The sequence below is a fragment of the Hyperolius riggenbachi genome, chromosome 3 (assembly GCF_040937935.1).
Source record: "Hyperolius riggenbachi isolate aHypRig1 chromosome 3, aHypRig1.pri, whole genome shotgun sequence".
In the NCBI taxonomy this organism is placed as follows: domain Eukaryota; kingdom Metazoa; phylum Chordata; class Amphibia; order Anura; family Hyperoliidae; genus Hyperolius; species Hyperolius riggenbachi.
Window position 1 is genome coordinate 483,531,243 of NC_090648.1, and position 20,335 is coordinate 483,551,577.

Consider the following 20,335-nt stretch of genomic DNA (forward strand, 5'->3'; position numbering starts at 1 on the left):
CGAGATGACACCATAAGGCGTCCTCGAGGAACAACAGAGCCACTCTGCAACACCGCCAATCAGCGTTAGGCGGTCGCAGAAAGGTTAAAGACCCAGAGGCTTCCCCCTCCCGAGGTAAGTACCTCCCCCAGTGGCTCTTTTTTTTGTTACAGATTCTCTTTAAAGTTATTTTCCTTGTAAGGATATGGCCTTTAGTCCTTACAGTTGTAAGGTTACAACATAGCATAGCCTCCGGGAAACTAACCAGGGCAGAACAACATACTAACATTCTGCAAACAGTGGTTACTGTTCCGATAAAAGGTCTTCCTGAAGTTACTCAACAAACTAATCGACCATACAATTACGTTACAGTGTGGCAGTCACGCTTTCGCTTGCCTGGTACCGTGCCATGAAGGTGCAGCACTGCTTTCTTCTGGTATAACTACCTGCCTGGCGATTGGCAAGATAACAATCGCATTGATTATGTTTATTGCTAGCCATGCCTCGTTGGATGAAAGCAGCCCAGCGAGTGGTGAATTGAAGTTGTATCACCACGGCCACGAATTACCTGGCAAAACCAAATGAATGAGTAACTACTGCTACAGGGGAAGGTGATGATGGAGAGGAAATCTGATGTCCTCAGGTGAAAGTCCGCATTTCTACCCGGACCTTTTTTTTTCCACAACTAACTAGATAGTAAACAATTTAAAATGTTTCAGCTATTTTGCCACAACGGAAGCTGAAGAACTAATGAACACTTGATAAGAAGTTCTTATATGTCTATAAATATATATACAGGAATTGAAAATATTGCTGACTGATCATCCTTCACATTTCTTTTTGGTAAGAATTGTATATTGTATATATTGTTTATTTTTGTATTATTTAAGAAGAATGTGCTTTAAGGCTATTTTGTTAGTGCTGTTACTGTAGCGTTTGGTGTAGCAGGTTTATGGGATGGGATGGCTTTAAGGCACACCTAGAGCAAGAGGGATATGGAGGCTGCTATATTTATTACCTTTTAAACAGTACCAGTTCCCTGGCCGTCCTTCTGATCTATTTGGCTGCAGTAGTGTCTGAATAACACCAGAAAAAAGCATGTAGCTAATCTTGTCAGATCTGAGAATGATGTCAGAAATGCCTGAACTGCTGCATGCTTGTTCAGGGTCTATGGCTTAAAGTATTAGAGGCAGAGGATCATCAGGATAGCCAGGCAATGTGCATTGCTTAAAAGGAAATAAATATGTCAGCCCCCATATCAGTCTCAGTTCAGGTGTGTTTTCATGTCCTAGTAAGGCTTTAGCTGATGTTTGGGATGACTGGACACAGCAAGTGCAGTCTTTCAGTAAGTTCGGTTGCCATGGTGATATAAGATGAAAAAATTACCTGGTCAGTTACCAATAGGTAAATGTACTAAAACACTAAAGTGCACTTTGCTTAAAGGGGCACTATGGCAAAAATTGTAAAATGTAAAATATGTGTAAACATAAACAAATAAGAAGTACATTTTTTCCAGAGGAAAATGAGCCATAAATTACTTTTTTCCTATGTTGCTGTCACTTACAGTAGGTTGTAGAAATCTGACAGAAGTGGCAGGTTTTGGACTAGTCCATCTCTTCATAGGGGATTCTCAGCAAGGTTTTTATTCTTTATAAAGATATTCCCTAAAAAGGATTTAAACAATGATGCTGGCCAGCTTCCCTGCTCGCTACACAGTTTTTTGGCAGTTGGACAGAGCAACTGCCATTCACCAAGTGCTTTTGAAAATAGATACATACCTGAGAATCCCCTATGAAGAGATGGGCTAGTCGAAAACCTGTTGCTTCTGTCAGATTTCTACTACCTACTGTAAGTGACAGCAACATAGGAGAAAAGTAATGTATGGCTCATTTGTACTTCTTATCTGTCTATGTTTGCACATATTTTACATTTTACAGTTTTTTGCTGTAGTGCCCCTTTAATGTGCACTTACTAAAACATAGCAGATACCTCACAAATCACTGCTCTATTCACTCCAGTGGTACCCACACTGGCATCACCATCACTAAGGGCAGCACTTCCTACCAGTGCCAGGGAATATACATCACTGCCATACACTTTGTAGAGTTTGGCATTTGAAGTAGAATTCTGCTAAATACACAGTATATATATATATATGGGAAAGCAGCAGCCTTATTCATTAAATCAATTAGGGCTCATTCACACCTAGGGCGTTTTACGCATTTTTTCAGCGCTGTCAATTTTAAAAATCGACCCTATGGGATTGTTCATATCAGCGCAATTCCGCTGAGCAAAGCGCCGCATGTACCATTTTTAGGGTGATTTTGCTAGGATGGAAGGTTTAGGAAAAACACAAAACGCTCACAAAATCGCTTTGTGTGGTGATTGCATTCGCACTTTTAAGAATAAATACACTGTATTTATTATTTTCCGGGTCAAGTAGTTCACATCCTGACTTGCGCCAGGTAGTAAAAAAACAAATCGCTCTCCAAAAGCGCTTTGAAAAGCACTGTACACAAAAGTACAGTGTACAGTACTTTCGCTGGGAGGGGGAAAAGAATCGCTCACAAAATCGCAAAACTCTGGCGTTTGCGATTTCGATTTTAGATGTGAACAAATCCTTAATGTATTAGTTTGGCAGCAAGCTTTTACGATCTCAGTTTTATGTCTTTGTTAAGGTGGTCACACACACCATACAATTTTTTACATTTCTTTTCAATTCAAGGTTTACAATCAATTTTTCTGATTGCTTGTACCATGTGAAAAATCTGACCAATGTACCGCACACATGTTAAATTTTTCACTTATTCGAAATTTTTTCTTTGAAAATTCTAAAAAAAATTGCGTGCACCTCTACATTATGAAATTGTCAATCTACCACACACTATACAATCTTGCAAAAAATTGATCAAAAATTTCTGCCGCTCCCAATCAAGAAAAATCAAAGAAAATGGGAAATCCGGTCAGAATTTTCACTCGGAAAAAAAAAAAAAAAGCCTTTCGATTTTTCTGTAGAAACTAGTACCAAATTGTTGTAAAATTGGATAATTTTATTGTATCGTGTGTGCGGCCACCTTTAGAAACATTATGGAATGGTTGTGTTTTGCATTCATAAAAAGATGAAATACTGTATTTTTTGGAGTATATGACTCACTTTTTCTCCCCCAAAAGTGGGAGAAAAAAGTCACTGCGTCTTATAGCCCAAATGCAGAGAGTTCCTGACTTGTGGAACGCCTGCCAATAAGAACCTCCAACCTGCCGCAATGTCGGGGACTCCCTGTACTGTGCCCATGCAGAGGAGGACACGGGGACAAAGGGAGGACACAAAGGGGCACAGAGGAGGACACAAATGGGCATAGAGGAGGACACAAGGGAGACACAAGGGGGACACAGGAGGACACAAGGAGGACAGAGGAGGACAAAGCGAGGCACAAGGGGGCATGAGGTACAAAGGGGGCATGATCCACAAGATGCCCCATCACCATGGATGCACCAAGTTTAGTATATATTCTTCCCCTGGTTTTTGTCCTCTAAACCTAGGTGCGTCTTATGGTCAGGAGCGTCTTATAGTCCGAAAAATGCAGCTAATATTCATCGCTATGCCTTGTATTGAATAGAGCTAAATGAAATGGATTGCTTTTTTTCTCTACAAAAGTAAAGTTTTCAAAACAAAACAAAGTTATCTTATTACCGAACATTGGCACCTAATTTACTGGACAGGACACTGCCCTGTGCATCAGATCATAACTTCTTGTTGGATTGAATTATTGAAACCTAGTTATGACAGCTTTATAATTGAAAGCTAATTAGTTATTGGGATCCGGATTAACCAAAACCAAAATTTTACCGTTACTAAAGCTGGCCACTAACGGTCCAATTTCTAGCGAAAAATCGTTCGAGCGATCAGAAATTCTGATCGGATTGGTTGTAAATAATCTCCATTGGTGGACACAATCGATTATGAACGAGTGAAAAAAATGTCGCCCGAATGAATTTTCGTCGAACGAAAATTTGGATTTTCTTGGTGGTCGTGATAGATAGGAAGCAATGATTGGTTAGTTGATGGTGTAGTAAACGATTTTTCGTCCGATCAGAATTTCTGATCGCTCGAACGATTTTTCGCTAGAAATTGGACTGTTAGTGGCCAGCTTAACGTGAGGGAAGCATGGCCCAAACATGGCCCATCAACCCATTACTGCCACGCATGTAGCCGGGGTAACACGCATTACGCCACATGTTACCATAGCAATGTGCACATTATCGGTACTAACATTAGGGGACCACCACTCATTACCCTAATAGTGTCATGTTCGTGCATTGTTATGGCGTTACTCCGGTTATGCTCATGGTGCTATTATTATTATTATTGGTTTATAAAGCGCCATCATATTCCGTGGTGCTGTACAAAGTAAGACATAAACATGGGTTACATAATAATACAGACAATGGATGGTATACAAATATAGACATTTGTACAAAATAGTGGTAGACATAGTAATTACACCGACAAATGTAACAGGATTACTCAAATTCATAACAAATTCCAGGACACTAATGAATAACTAATTTCTAGACACAAAAGGGTTAGAGAACCCTGTCCTTGTGAGTTTACAATCTAAACGAATGGGGGGGGGGGGGGGGTAGAGGTGGGGTAGTTTACAATATGCATACCTAGAGGCAGTGTGTATTTAGGTTATCAAGTAAGGAGTATAACTTGACCAGAGGTTGGAGGATGATGAATGGTCTAAGTTAGAAGTGTATGCTTGTCGAAAAAAGTGAGTTTTGAGGGAGTGCTTAAAAATGTTGAAGGTTGGATAATAGCGGATGTGTTTTGGAAAAGGAGGAAGGGTGAAGCACGGGACGAGTCTTGAACATATGGATGCGTGGAGGTGATTCTAGAGGGGGACCAAAGAAAGTCATGTGTAGATCTAAGAAAGCGGTTGGGTTGGTACCTGGAAACTAGTGAGGAGAGGTACATGGGAGAGAGAGAGAGAGCTTTGTAGGTTAGGGTTAAGAGTTTGAACTGGATCCTCTGGTTAATTGGTAGCTGATGAAGACCTTAACCCTCCTGGCGGTCTATTAAAACCCGCCAGGGGGCAGCGCAGCCGTTTTTTGTAATTTTTTTTTTAAATCGTGTAGCGAGCCTAGGGCTGTGCAGCGGCATCCCCCTACCCTACCCTAGGGCTGTGCAGCGGCATCCCCCTACCCTCTTCGATCGCCTTCAGCGATCGGCGATCAGTAAATCCCGTTCAAAGAACAGGATTTCCCGGAGGGCTTCCCCCATCGCCATGGCAGGATGACATCACCGACGTCCTGACGTCATTGGGAGTCCCAATCCACCCCTCAGCGCTTCATGGCGCTGATAGGCCAAGCTGCGCAAGGGGTCTGGGGGGGGGTGGCGCAACGGGGTGGCGCAACGAATCGGCGCAGGGCGGCGGCGATCGGTGTGGTCACGCAGCTAGCAAAGTGCTAGCTGCGTGCAGCAAAAAAAGAATTGTGCAAATCGGCCCTGAGAAAGCCTCCTGCGCGGCTTACCCCGAACTATGTTACCACCAGGAAGGTTAACAGAGAGGAGCAGCAGAGGAAGAGCGAGATGAATGAGACAAGCAGCTGAGTTCAGTACAGATTGGAGGGTTGCCAGTCTGTTAGTTGGTAATCCACAAAGCAGTATGTTACAATAGTGCTAATGGGTTAACAGGTAGTGCTCCCCCGACATTAGTACTGGTAAAATTGCCATGCACTGCCTGGGCATGGCATTCTTACCACAGTTTGGTGAATCAGGGCCCTAATTACTTAACTACACAGTGCAGAGCATGGTTTTGCTCCCATTTTGCATAAGAGGAACTCAAAGATCTGAAACATTTTCTACATAAACAAAAGATCCATTACTCTCATATATTGTTCACAAATCTGTCTTAATCTCACGGGTGTGGCATATTAAGGTGCTCAATAGACAGCATAAATATTGCACAGGTGTTAGGCAGCCATACATCAGGTGACTTGGCGGCCGATCGACTATCCAATTTGAATCAGTTGAAAATTGGTGCCGCCAAGTGCATGCCTGACCGACAGTGCGATCAATTTTGGGACAAAATTGTTCCCCCCCACCCCAATGTTAAGAAATGTGCCCCCGATGCCCAGTGGAAGTTATACATTACCTGTCCGCGACCTCCGCTTGTCCCCGCTGGTTCCGGTCGTACTCCCTGCTCTATACATGCACGCCACGTGGTTTCCTAGTAAGGGTGAATGTGTGATGTCAGAAAAAATACACGGCAACCACGTGGTACTTGCGTTTGAAGAACAGAATGTGCCCAGAGCCAGCGGGGATGAGCGGAGGCCACGGACAGCCAATGTATATCTTGCACTAGGCACCGGGGGGGTATTTAACATTAGGGGGACAGCGTCGTTGCGGCAAGGCGGTCGGATGCGTCACAAGGCCGATTCCGGGTCGATTGAAATTGATCAGGAATCGGCCTGTGTTGTATGGGCAGCTGACAGATCTCTCTCTAATCAGATTGGATTAGAGAGAGATTTGTCTCTTGGTGGAATCTGCCCATCATTGTTAGATGTATTGCTACCTCCAGAGTGGCCTCAATAAAAGCCCACTCTGAAATGTGCAGTTTATACACACAGCACAATGCCACAGATGTTGCATCGTTTGAGAGAGTGTGCAATTAGCATGCTGAGTTGCTGACTGCAGGAATGTCTACCAGAGCTGTTGCTGCGGATTCCGGATCTGATTCCCCTTAGCAGTCAGTGACAGCTGCATCCTACAACCTGAAGGCACGCGGCTGTCTGCGATACAAAAAGCCAGATGCAAAAAGCATCCGGCTAGTGGAAACAGGCCCTAACACGAGCATGTGGATAATCTTGTCAGACTTAAGTCAGAACACCTGATCTGCATGCTTGTCCAAAGCATCCAAAGTTTTGCAAGGGGGCCCAGTAGGGCTGGATTTACCATAAAGAACTGTAGGCACGTGCCTACAGGCGCCTGAGGATGGAAAGGCAGCTCTCTCCCTTCCTCAAGTGCAGCTCTCTCCCTTCCTCAAGTGCTTCCCTCCTTTCCTATACCCTGATGAGTGTAAATGAGAGGATACTCACCCTGCTCTCTGCATTCCACTGACAAGATCTCCCTTCAGTCTGTGGCACTACTAGCTACTTACTACTGAGCGTATCTCTGACTACCTAATGTTAAGGGATACCTGTAGCGACCTATGACGGGCCAGGGAAGTTAGGGGGAAGTGGGACATCCAGCACACCTGTGGTGTGGTTCGGAGTGGGTTTGTAGGTTCATGGAGGGCGGAGTCTGAGGGTGCCAGGACATCTGTGCCTATAGGCTGCTGTGAGGTAGATCCAGGCCTGGGGCCCTGTGATTTCTAGTTACGCCCCTGGTTTATGACTTAAACTATGAAGAGGCAGACGACCAGCAGGACAGCCAGGCAATGAGCATTGTTTAAAAGTAAATAAATATGTCAGCCTCCATATCCCTCTCCCCTTAGGCTCTCTGTAAAGCTTTCCATATCAGACACCAAGTAGGGTACATTAATAAATCATTCACAGCTTCCTGGCGCTGCTGTATCATATCAGGGATTCCTGGACTTTATTTCTGCCAAGCACTGCAGGTTTGTAAACTCCGTTTATTAAAAATGGTCACTTTAGTTTATTCATTATCTGTTAAAGAGGACCTGTAGTGAAAATAACCTAATGGATAAAATTGTTTATTGTTTACAATATTCATTTATTGATTATAAAAGAGTTTTACTTACCTGGGGCTTTTGCCAGCCCCTTGCAGCCTTCCTGTCCTGCGCCGGTCCTCCGCAATTCTCCGTTCTCCCGCCCGCCAGCCGCTTTCATTTCGGTTGACTCGGCAACTGCGACTGCGCGTCCCGATCTCCCTCCGCAATAGCATCCAGCACTGATATCCCAGGACGCTAGCAAAATATGCTGGCGGCGTTAGAGTGGAGAATCATGGGGGACCAGTGCGGGACAGGAAAGCTGCAAGGGGCTGGCAGAAGCCCCAGGTAAGTAAAACACTTCGTTTTTTTTTTAATGATTTCAGTTTTGCTTTAAAAAGTGTCGGGCATAAAATCAAAAATCAATTCTTTATTTTTATCTTGTAAACAAGTAATAAGGATGCTAACCAGGCAATCCAAAAGTTAAAATATTTATTACTTTTCTTCTTGATAAATGATCATTCCCCAATTTACCTGACTCTTATTTGGTACACACACCATTTGGTACACAAAAAGGAAGTTGCAGGGCATGCTGGATTGTCCTTTTTTGCTTCTGTACTTCCCCTCAGACATAACTAATGCAGCCTGATTGGCTGAAGCCTCTTTCCCTCCTGTTTTCCCCTCCCACACCTCTGCTCCTCTCTGATTGGCCAATATTTCTCATGCTGAGACAATGTACTTTCTATAATGAAGGGCGGGTAAATTAGGCAGAGGAGACTAAGGGAGGAAATGACATCAGAATTGGCCTTAAAATAGCCACAATTAAAATGGGAAGTGCTAAGCAGGATTTTCTCTTTTTTACTGTAGACAAATCACTAAAATCAAAGCGTGGACAGTGCAATATATATGTTATGTAAGTAGAGCAAGTATTTATCTACTTATAGATGTGTTTTTCTCTGAGATAGTATGGCTGACAGCTCCTCTTAAGTAAACTCTTGTCAGACTTCTGTGCTGCTATGTGAGAGCCTCCCTATGCTAGATGATTTTTTTCTATTTGGCACTGCTATTGGCCTGATGAAGCGGGCTGAGACCCACGAAACGCGTTGCCTGTGCTAATTAAAAATCTTTTGTATTAATTACAGATATTTCGTCATTGAGGTAAGCTACCTCATATTACCTATCGTTTTTAAGCTGATTTTAGATGCTTTTATTATACCAGGGCGCCTCTTTCCCTCGTTGTGCTAAGTATACCCCCGAACAGACCTTGTCTGAGGGGTGGTGACAGACACTAGTGGAGTCCCCACAGTGGACTCTGTCCCCCATTTTCCACTAATAGAGCGACCATCCTTCTGGTTCTGGCTAGGGCCACCCTGAGTGGAGTCGGGTTTGTTGTATCCACCTGCTTCCTGTGGTTGGTTGCCCCCAGCAACCTCCCTTTGTGAGTAGTGCCTTTAATTTATTTACTTCCATTGCGATTACTGATATATTGCACTACTGGGCTCCCGTCTTTTGTCTCCTGTGCCTTTTCCTACAGGGTGCTGAACCACCCCTACCACAATTGCCTGCTATGTGTTACACCATCGACAATAGGGCAGACAAGTTTCCTGAAGCATACATCTAAAAAGGGCGTTTGGAAATTTGGGTGGAGTGAAGCTGGAAGATGACTCAACCTGCCTTTAGCTATACTGCCTCAATTTAAAACTATTTGTCTACTGATCACCTAACAGTTTTCGCGTATAATTCAATATTGCTTGCACCCAAATTACGCTTCTTTAATTGGAATTTGGGCTCTGGCATGTGTCCAAATTACTCAGTGCAGGCGCAGTACGGGCCGACCTCCAGGTCAGCCTGACATCATTGCCAGGGACCGAGAGGCAGCGGAGGCGAACGACTCACCGCAGAGCTGCGGCGAGGGACATGCTGGGAACTTGGGGCTGGACGAAGCCCCGGGTAAGTAGCCTTTATTTTACTTACAATTGCCTGATAACTCATTTAAGTTTTCGTGAAATATAAAGGTTTTCATACTTTCTCTATTCCACACTTTTTGACAGCAGAGAGATCATTTTTCTTTCCCATATTGGGCAGCACAGTGGCGTAGTGGTTAGCGCTCTCGCCTTGCAGTCCCCGGTTCAAATCCCAGCCAGGTCAACATCTGCAAGGAGTTTGTATGTTCTCCCCGTGTCTGTGTGGGTTTCCTCCGGACACTCCGGTTTCCTCCCATATTCTAAAAACCTACAGATAAGTTAATTAGCTTCCCCCTAAAAAAATTGACCCTAGACTATGATAGATACACTACACAATACATACATAGACATATGACTATGGTAGGGGCTAGTGAGTGCGAGCTCCTCTGAGGGACAGTTAGTTATAAGACAATATATACTCTGTACAGCACTGTGTAATATGTCAGTGCTATAGAAATACTTAAATAAATAAATAAATATTGCTTGTAAATGGTGGTCTGCTTAATAATGTGGAACACCCATTTTTAGTATTTTTTCCCTTAATCGGGCTCACCTGGCAAACTAGTTATCACAGGTGTCCGAGATTGATTTCAGTGATCAAAAGAGCCTTGAGGGCCCGTTTCCACTAGAGTGAATCTGCATGAGTTTCCTGCATGGGATTGGATGGGACTGTTTCCACTTGTCAGGATTTCTGAGTGTTTTTCTGTGCAGAAAAAAATCTGCAAGGCAGAGCCCTCAGAATTTGCATACCATATACCGCTATGTGATTCGAATACAATGTATTTAATAGGGAATTTGCATGCGGTTTTGGTATGCCAATTTTCATGCGAATTCGCATGGAATCAATGGAAAAACACACAAGCACTGCCATGGTTAAATTTGCATACATCGTCATAATCCGCATGCGAAATTTGCATACAACCGCATGCGAAATTTGCATCCGCATGCAAATTTTTACCGCGGCGATTCCCACCGCACAAGTGGAAACGTACCCTGAGACACAGCACCATTTATGACTTTAATTGAAAAACAAAATATTCAATCTTTGACACTTAAATACAATTTGCATAATAAATTGGACCGCAGTGTATAATGTTGTTGTGTGACTGTAGAATGCTGACCAGCCATTTGTTATCACCACATTTGTCACCACCACAACTGCACCATACTTTGAATATTTGAATTAAGGTACCCATACACCTAGCAATTTTGGTGGCATAGACAGATCTCTCTCTGATCGGAGCTGATTGGAGAGAGATATCTGTGTCCGGCATAAACCGCAGGACAATTCCTGATCTATTTTGGCTCTGTATAAATTAACAAACTGACACATCATTGCATTCCAGCGGTTCTGGAGGTGTGTTTAGCTTCTAAGGGTAGAATGGTTAGTTTGCATATATTCAGCAGTGATGCACTGGGAGACATCTCAAGCTCACTCCAACCTGAATTATCACAAATTCTTTCTGTTTTAAGAAAGCAAAGTTTTGTTGATCTATTTCAGCAATACATTTTTTATAAATCAGCTTAGTGATGTTGCCTCGCCACCCCAGGCCGCTGTCCTCCCAAATAAAGATGTAACCCCCACCTGCTGCCGTGCATGAATACTTCACCTGTCAGTGTCCGCTGCTGTCCAACAGGTGCGGGGGGGTCACATTTTACACTGGGGGCCGCATTTGCCACTCTTCCTAATATTGCAAGCCATTACCGCCGTGAACCTGATTGAGCATGTTGGCCCAAGATTTTGTAGCATGACCGATTGCGACAAATTGAGGACCGAAATTTGTCGCATAGTCGATCGGGCATGGTGGCACCGACGTTCATCCAATTTGAATATAGTTATCGAATCGGGTGGTCAAGTAATGTATGGGCACCTTAACTCGCTGGGGCTTTCCATTGGTCCAAATAAATGAGCCTATAGGACTCTTTAGCAGAAAGTTAAACAAAGTACTCTGATGCCGGGGCTTGCAGTGAGTTGTGGCAGAGGTTGTGGCAAATACAGCTGCAGTGGTGAGATCAATATTAGACAACCTTTCTGCTGGAATATTATTATAAACAACCAATGAGGACAAGCACCATCAAAAATAATCAAAAAGATAGTATGATCATATATTAATTTATATCAACCAGGAGGGGATGTGCTAATTGGGCAATTGAAGCACATATAACCATAAAAGAAGAAAAAGTACCCAATCAGAACAGCACCAACCACTCCAAGATAATGATTTCAACACCAAAAATAATAATATAGAAATATTTATTGGTAAATAGTAAACATCATTAAAAACATTTAAAAATCACTCAAGGTGATAGCAGCAGCGTACATAATGGATAATCAATTTAAATATTGGTTCATATTAGTACCTCACAAAACCTCAAAGTATAGCCTTAACCTCCCTGGCGGTAAGCCCGAACTGAGTTCGGGCTATGCCGCCGGGAGGCACCGCTCAGGCCCCGCTGGGCCGATTTGCATAATTTTTTTTTTGTTACACGCAGCTAGCACTTTGCTAGCTGTGTGTAACCTCCGATCGCCGCCGCTACCCGCCGATCCGCCGCTATACACGTCGCCGCAGCCGCCCCCCCCCCCCCCCAGACCCCGTGCGCTGCCTGGCCAATCAGTGCCAGGCAGCGCCGTGGGGTGGATCGGATTCCCCTTTGACGTCACGACGTCGATGACGTCGGTGACGTCATCCCGCCCCGTCGCCATGGCGACGGGGGAAGCCCTCCAAGAGATCCCGTTCTTTGAACGGGATCTCTTGATCTCTGATCGCCGAAGGCGATCGGAGGGGCTGGGGGGATGCCGCTCGGCAGCGGCTATCATGTAGCGAGACATTGTCTCGCTACATGAAAAAGAAATTTTTTTTTTTTAAAAAACGTATTTGCTGCCCCCTGGCGGATTTTAATAAACCGCCAGGGAGGTTAAAGGAATACTGTAGGGGGGTCGGGGGAAAATGAGCTGAACTTACCCGGGGCTTCTAATGGTCCCCCGCAGGCATCCTGTGCCCGCGCAGCCACTCACCGATGCTCGGGCCCCGCCTCCGGTTCACTTCTGGAATTTCTGACTTTAAAGTCAGAAAACCACTGCGCCTGCACGCCCGTGTCCTCGCTCCCGCTGATGTCACCAGGAGTGTACTGCGCAGACAGACCATACTGGGCCTGCGCTGTGCGATGACATCAGCGGGATCGAGGACACAGCAACGCAGGCGCAGTGGTTTTCTGACTTTAAAGTCAGAAATTCCAGAAGTGAACCGGAGGCGGGGCCCGAGCATCGGTGAGTGGCTGCGTGGGCACAGGATGCCTGCGGGGGACCATTAGAAGCCCCGGGTAAGTTCAGCTCATTTTCCCCCGACCCCCCTACGGTATCCCTTTAAGAGTATCAGCCTCAGTCACAAAAATAGTATTATAATAGACCACAAAGAACCAGGTATCATATATATATATAAAAATTCATGATCCACAATTCATAATTCATAATAATAAAGTGAAAAATATTTCACAATTGCCCACCAAAATTAAATAAATATGACGAGAGACAAGAGACAAACAAAATCTCGAGACCCGTAATGAGATCAATCACCCAGAAATTGTGTAAGAGTAGGTAAAGTGACATGCTCAATACTTACAGGCAGAGGAAGGAGGAAAAATGAACACCGCTGTCTTGCCTTAATGCATCACGCGGGCACGACCCGCTTCAGAAAGAGGCCCTCTCAGAAGCGGGTCGTGCCCGCGTGATGCATTAAGGCAAGACAGCGGTGTTCATTTTTCCTCCTTCCTCTGCCTGTAAGTATTGAGCCTGTCACTTTACCTACTCTTACACAATTTCTGGGTGATTGATTGATCTCATTACGGGTCTCGAGATTTTGTTTGTCTCTTGTCTCTCGTCATATTTATTTAATTTTGGTGGGCAATTGTGAAATATTTTTCACTTTATTATTATGAATTATGAATTGTGGATCATGAATGTTTTTGGTGTTGAAATCATTATCTTGGAGTGGTTGGTGCTGTTCTGATTGGGTACTTTTTCTTCTTTTATGGTTATAAAACCTTTCTGCTGGACTCTTGTCTGAAGAGTGCAGAGTGGTGGAACATGTACAAAACCAACTTTTACCTGATCTAGTTTGCATTACAAGTATGCAAAATTTTAGCTCAACTCTGTTGCTAAGGTTGCAGATAAAATTCAATTGTATCAATTTATGTGCGCTGCCAGTAAGGTGAAGCATGTTTCTTGGATCTCTTCCCAACTGTCCAGAAGTGAGGGTGATACATTGATATCTAAAATTTTGTACGTGTTCGGTATTAAGCCCCATCTACACGGTACACTTTTCCATCAAATCGACCAGTGATCTGATAAGAAATTGTTTCGTGTCTAGGCGTCCAAATTGTTTCCGATCGATTTTGTGATCGATTTTACGTTCATCAGTACCCAAAATCAATCGCAAAATCAAACTAAATTTCACTCGCTTCCTTAGGCAATTAACATGAGCGCCTTGTCTGCTGAGAGCTTGTATAAGTTTGCTCCTGTCAATTGCCCGAGGAAGGGGTGAAATACCTGCGAAGCATGTTGCATTGTTTGTGGAGTATACAATAACGTTTTTTTCCTGATACACGCAATTCGAGTCTTCAATGGGGATGTAAGTCAACCACTACCTCCCATTTTATCATTAGTGTATTTTATTCTCCTTTGCGGCCAGGGGCGTAACAATAGACCCTGCAAGGGATGCATCCGCAGGGGGGCCCAGAAGCCACAGGGGGCCCTGACCTGAGAGACTGACAACTAAGGGCAAGGAGAGAAAAAGCTTTCTGCTCTCTGGACAATTGTTCTAATGACTGCATCTGCACAGCCACTGATAAGGAATCATACATGGTTTTGTAGACAAAGATTTGTAAACTGTCCCTATTCAGTGTGCAGGGGAAGGGGCCCAATCTAAAGTTTTGCAGGGGGGGGGGGGGGGTTAGGGATTTCTAGTTACGCCCCTGTTTGTGGCTGTTTCTATCAATGTAATATTTGGTGGGGTGTCCTAATATTTATTACATGACTATACACACACACACACCTTGATAATGATCTGTTATTGAATTAAAAATGAAAAAGTATGGGAAGGACTATACAACACCTTTAAGACAACTACATGGACATGCATTGTTCACGTATTACACATTAGCTTATGGTTTGTTTTGAGAAAACTTGTACACAATCAATGCTGTTAATGGGTAAACTATGGATGATGAAGGGAATTACTAAGTAACAACTAACAGAATACTGTGTTGCTTCTTTGCCCAATAGTTCTGAAACTTGCTGCATCTTAGTGTAACGATGAGTCTGGACACGGAAGACAGAACTTCCAAGGTAAGTTACACATTCTGTGTTAAATACTCTGCTTACAACACTTAATTCTGCGTTATTTGCGTTTCATAGCCTTTCTTATAGCAAGCGAGGTATGATCCGACCTAAGTCATGGAACAGATCTGCTGATATCAAATCAACAAATTGTTTTATTATTATTACTATTATTTAGTATTTATATAGCGCCAACATCTTCCCAAGCAATGTACAAAGATTATTGTGTTGTCACTTAACTGTCCTTCAGAGGGGCTCATAATCTAATACCTACCATAGTCATATGTTTATGTATGTATCCTGTAGTGCATGCATCATAGTCTAGGGCTGGCATGGTCAAACTTGGCCCTCCAGCTGTTAAGGAACTACAAGTCCCACAATGCATTGCAGGAGTCTGACAGCCACAGTCATGACTCATAAAGGCAAATGCATTGTGGGACTTGTAGTTCCGTAACAGCTGGAGGGCCGAGTTTGCCCATGCCTGGTCTAGGGCCAATTTTAAGGGAAAGACACTTAACTTACCTGTCCGTTTTTGGGTTGTGGGAGGAAACCGGAGGGGAAACCCATGCAGACACGGGGAGAACATACAAACTCTGTGCATATAGTGCCCTGGCTGGGATATGAAACAGGGACCCAGACGAGCATGCTAACCACTACGCCACTCCATCCATAACTACAACCATATAAGCAGGAGCTCTAGTCGAATACAATGATTAAGGGTAAAACTGACTGGCTTGATCCTTCCAAACTAAAATTTGCATTAAATACTTAGACTTTTCATAATAATGTAAAGTACACCAAGAAGGCCCATGGCCTGCCCTTCATAGAGGCAGCCGGTTTTCTAGGATGAATAGGCATTCAAAATTCAAAACATCTAGGCCTTTATTCAATTAACTTTTTCTCCTAAATTTTTCCTAGGCCCATGGCCCATGGCCTTCAGAGGCAGCCGGTTTTCTAGGACGAATTCAAAATTAAAAATATGTAGGCCTTTGTTCAATTAACCTTTTTCTCCTGTTTTTTCCTAGTAGATAATAATTCACCTTCTCTATTAAATAACTTTTCAGCAATAGGAGAATGAAAAATTACCAAAAACGAGGTGGAAAACTTTATCAAAATTATTTTGAGTATTTCCTTGTTCATTGATGGTTTAAGAAGGTTTTTATTTATTGAGAAGGTGTGAACATATCACCTTGGAGAAAACACAGGAGAAAAAAAATAACTGAATAAGGAATGTAGTTTTCAAATTCCTAGGAACTTAGATACACAGAGACACAAGAACACAATACTAAGTGTTGAAGGACTACTACACTATCTCAGCATCCAAAAACTGGAGTTAAAAATTAAGCCTACTGCTGAAACATAATTAACTTGCCTGAGATTGCTGATTCCAAGTCCTCTCTCAGATTATATAATTGAGAATCCATAGAATCTGAAAATCTGCTGAACGTGTTTACTATACAGTACATTGGATCTGTCGATTTATCACCAGTATAGGAAGTTCTTTTTTGATTTTATTTCTGTTTTTAGTTGACTAGCTTTTAGTGCTTTTGTTCGCATTCTTTTTAAATATTATTTTAGGTTTAAAGCAAACCTGTAAGTTTAAAAAAAAAAAAAAGAAAGTTAGATATTTACTAGGGATGGCCTGAAATGGCGATTTACAATTCCGCAGAATGTCCGATTTCCACCAATAACAATTGCCGATTCCGCGGATTTCCAATTCCCATTTCCGAGGAGCCTTTTTTTTTTAATAATTTTTTGCATTCTCTGATTGGCCAAATACTGCCGAGGTGACTCCGCATTCTCTGATTGGCCCAATGCTTCAGAGGTCTGTGATTGGGCTAAAATTACCGAGTTGCTGTAATGCGTTATTTTTCCACAGAAATCCGATTTACAGTTTCCTCCACGGAATGCAAAAAATGACCAAAAAAAAATAAAAAATGTTTTTTGGTCATTATTTTGTATTCTTCGATTGGCCAAATACTTCCAAGTTAACTCTACATTCTCTGATTGGTCCGTTGCTTCCGAGTTCTGTGATTGGGCGAAAATGACTGAGTTGTGGTAATATGATATTTCCGAAGAAATCCGATTCCCATTTTCTGCGGAGTCTTTTTCTGGTCATTTTTTTGCATTCTCTGATTGGCCAAATACTTCCAAGTTGACTCCTCATTCTCTGATTGGTCCATTGCTTCTGTGATTGGGCTAAAATTACAGAGTTGTGGTAATTTGGTATTTTCACAAAAATCCAATTTGCTACCAAAAATGCGGAAATTGAACGAGCATCCCAAATACTTAACAGCATAGAGAGAAGCCTCTGTATGGTCCAATGGCTTCCTGTGTCCTCTCACAGCTACTGGCCAAGGCTCTTATCTTCCTCGTGGCCACTCTCCCCTCTGTGTACAAGTGCAGCCATACAGCGCATGTGTGAGTATGCAGAGCAATGGGAAGGTGCTCGTGAACAATGTGTATTTTTGTATAATTGCTTAAAATATCTTTCCATTGTTTATGTGTTAGAGGCAGAGGCTGGATAGTGTGATGGTTAAGGGCTCTGCCTCTGACACTGGAGTTGAAATTTCAGCTCTTCCTGTTCAGTAAGCCAGCATATATTTAGTAAGGAGACCTTGAGGAAGACTCCCTAAGGCCTCTTTTCCACGGACAGTCGATAGGCAGTGAAATGCCTCGCAAACTCTCACAACTGCTCACTGCTGCCTGGTAACTGCTCACTGCTGCCTGGTAACGTCTCACTGCTGCCTGGTAACTGCTCACTGCTGCCTGGTAACTGCTCACTGCTGCCTGGTAACTGCTCACTGCTGCCTGGTAACTGCTCACTGCGGCCTGGTAACTGCTCACTGCGGCCTGGTAACTGCTCACTGCGGCCTTGTAACTTCTCACTGCTGCCGGGTTACTGCTCACTGCTGCCTGGTAACTGCTCACTGCTGCCTGGTAACTGCTCACTGCTGCCTGGTAACTGCTCACTGCTGCCTGGTAACTGCTCCCTGCTGCCTGGTAACTGCTCCCTGCTGCCTGGTAACTGCTCACTGCTGCCTGGTAACTTCTCACTGCTGCCTGGTAACTGCTCACTGCGGACTGGTAACTTCTCACGGCGGCCTGGTAACTGCTCACTGAGCACCCAATTAAACTGTCTGTGGAAAAGAGGCCTAAAGGGGCGCATACACCTAACGATTTTCCCGCTAATATACGGCCGATTCGATCACAGTGATCGAATCGGCTGTGAAATTGCCACGCACACCGCTGACAAAACGATCGATTTCAGTCCGAAATCGATCATTCCTGTCGATTCCCGACAATCTGTCCGTGCAGAAGATTTTTCTCGATCGCCGGCGGGTCGGGAGTGCGTCGATAGCGGCGTTCGAATGCCTGACGACCGACGCAATACAGCGGGTATACATTACCTGTTCCGGCCGGAGCGAGTCCCCGCTGTCACTGCTGTCTTCTCCGCTCTGGTCTGGTCTCCGGCATGCTTCACTTCCTCCTGCCCAGCAGGAAGTTTAAACAGTAGAGGGCGCTCTACTGTTTAAACTTCCTGCCGGGCAGGAAAAAGTGGGGACTCGAGCCGGCGGAGCAGGTAATGTATGCGGGGGGGGGGGGGGGGAGAGAGCCGAGGCAGCACCACCACCACCACCACAGATTGTGAACGGTTTCAGGCTGAAATCGGTTCACAATCTGTTTGCAGTAAAGGCAGCCATACGATCCCTCTCTGATCAGATTCAATCAGAGAGGGATCTATCTGTTGGTCGAATCTGATGGCAAATCGACCAGTGTATGGCCACCTTCACACTGCTACTGCCTACTGATTGCATCCTTTTGCCTCGCAAAAGCTTTGAGTCCAACATAGAAAAGTGCTACTACACAAATATAGGAATTATTATTAAAACAAGTTATCCTATACAATAAAACCTAACTGTCCCTGCGTCATCCTGCCTGTCCCTGTCCGTGTGTCTGTAGTTTTTTTGTACTGCGCATGTGCGCAGTACAGACAACCGTTGGGACAGGAGGACGGGCCAGAGGGAGGAGGGACAAGTGCGCGCGGCAGGTGTGCGCTGCGGCTGTGTGTGGGTGCACGGCGGCACGAAGAGACCTAGAGCCTGTTTTTAAACGAACTTAGGCCAACTAGTGCGATTATAAATGCCAGTCTAAACAGGTGGGGTTTTTTTGCCTCCAGGTTTGGAGCTGTCTTGATTGGGTGTGGCAAGGCATTCTAAAGGGTAATGGCACCATGACAGAAACCTCTGGCTCCAAGGATTTTGAGTTGCACTCTGGGGGTGGTCAACTTATTAGATCTGGCTGATCTGAAGTTGTGGGAGGTGTGACGTAATTGCAACAAATCCTTCAGGCAATCGGGGCCTGAATTGTGTAGAGATATGAATGTTAGTATGCTAGTTTCAAAGAGGATACTCCATTTTATATGTAGCCAGTGGAGTGGGCAAAGGATTGGTTTTATGTGGCAATGGCGGGGTTGGCTTATTAACAGCCTTACAGCAGCATTCTGTACTAGCTGTAGGTGGTGCAGGTTTTTATTTGGAAGGCCTGCATAGTGGTAGTTCAGCCGTGATGTAACAAAGGTTTGGACTAGGGTTTAAAGATCTTCTGGAGGTTTGAGGTGCTTAAATTTTGCATTGCTCCTTAGGTGAAAAAAAGAATGTTTCAGAACAGCTGAAATTTGACTCCATCAATCAGTAAACATAAGGTGTATATAGAGTATAGTATAGTGTGTATATACAGTAGTATAGTGCAGCAGAAGCTCTGCTCTCACCTCTCCACTGGAGATCAGTGCTGTGCTTCCGCCTGTCTGCTCACTACTCACCCTAGTGCCCAGCATCTCCAAACGCATGTAGCGTGATTACACACTACATGAGGAGAGTGAGGTGCCAGCACTAGAGGGAGCAGAAAAAAGGATGGTCACACAGGCACAGCACTGGACTCCAGAGGAGAGGTTAGAGCACAGCTTCTGCTGAGCTATACTCTGCCTTTACTCACTGGACTGGAGTAGCGCAGGAGGGGAATGGGAGCACATGCACACAAAGCCAGATCATCCACTGGGCAACTTAGGTAGGGTCTGGAGAGATAGTCTAGGGCTCAGTTTATGCTAGCCCTCAACAAATCTTGCAAAAAAAAAAAAAGCTAGGTAGCCATCAAAGGTAAGCCAAAATTCGTAGCTTTCCTAGGGCACCATTTCACCTTAATCCATCTCTGGACGTAGAAGGGGGCAGAGGTGGCACAGGGGACTAAAGGTGGCACAAGGAGGCAGAAGGAAGTACACTGGGAGACAGAAGGAGGCACAGGGGGACAGAAGGAGACAGAGGGGACAGAGGTGGCACAAAGAGACTGAAGGTGGCACAAGAAGATTGAAGAAAGCACAATGGGAG

General features: G+C 44.2%; 1 protein-coding gene across 1 annotated transcript in view; it reads left to right on the forward strand.

The window, feature by feature from the left end:
* The first annotated feature begins 549 nt into the window (after positions 1-549).
* The window catches only part of SLC23A1 (solute carrier family 23 member 1), a 109,678-nt gene continuing 89,892 nt past the window's right edge, over positions 550-20,335 (forward strand). The window contains exons 1-2 of the mRNA XM_068278126.1: positions 550-822; positions 14,898-14,960. Coding sequence (XP_068134227.1) covers positions 14,928-14,960 — 33 coding nt within the window. The 5' untranslated portion in view covers positions 550-822; positions 14,898-14,927. The remainder of the gene's footprint in view (positions 823-14,897; positions 14,961-20,335) is intronic.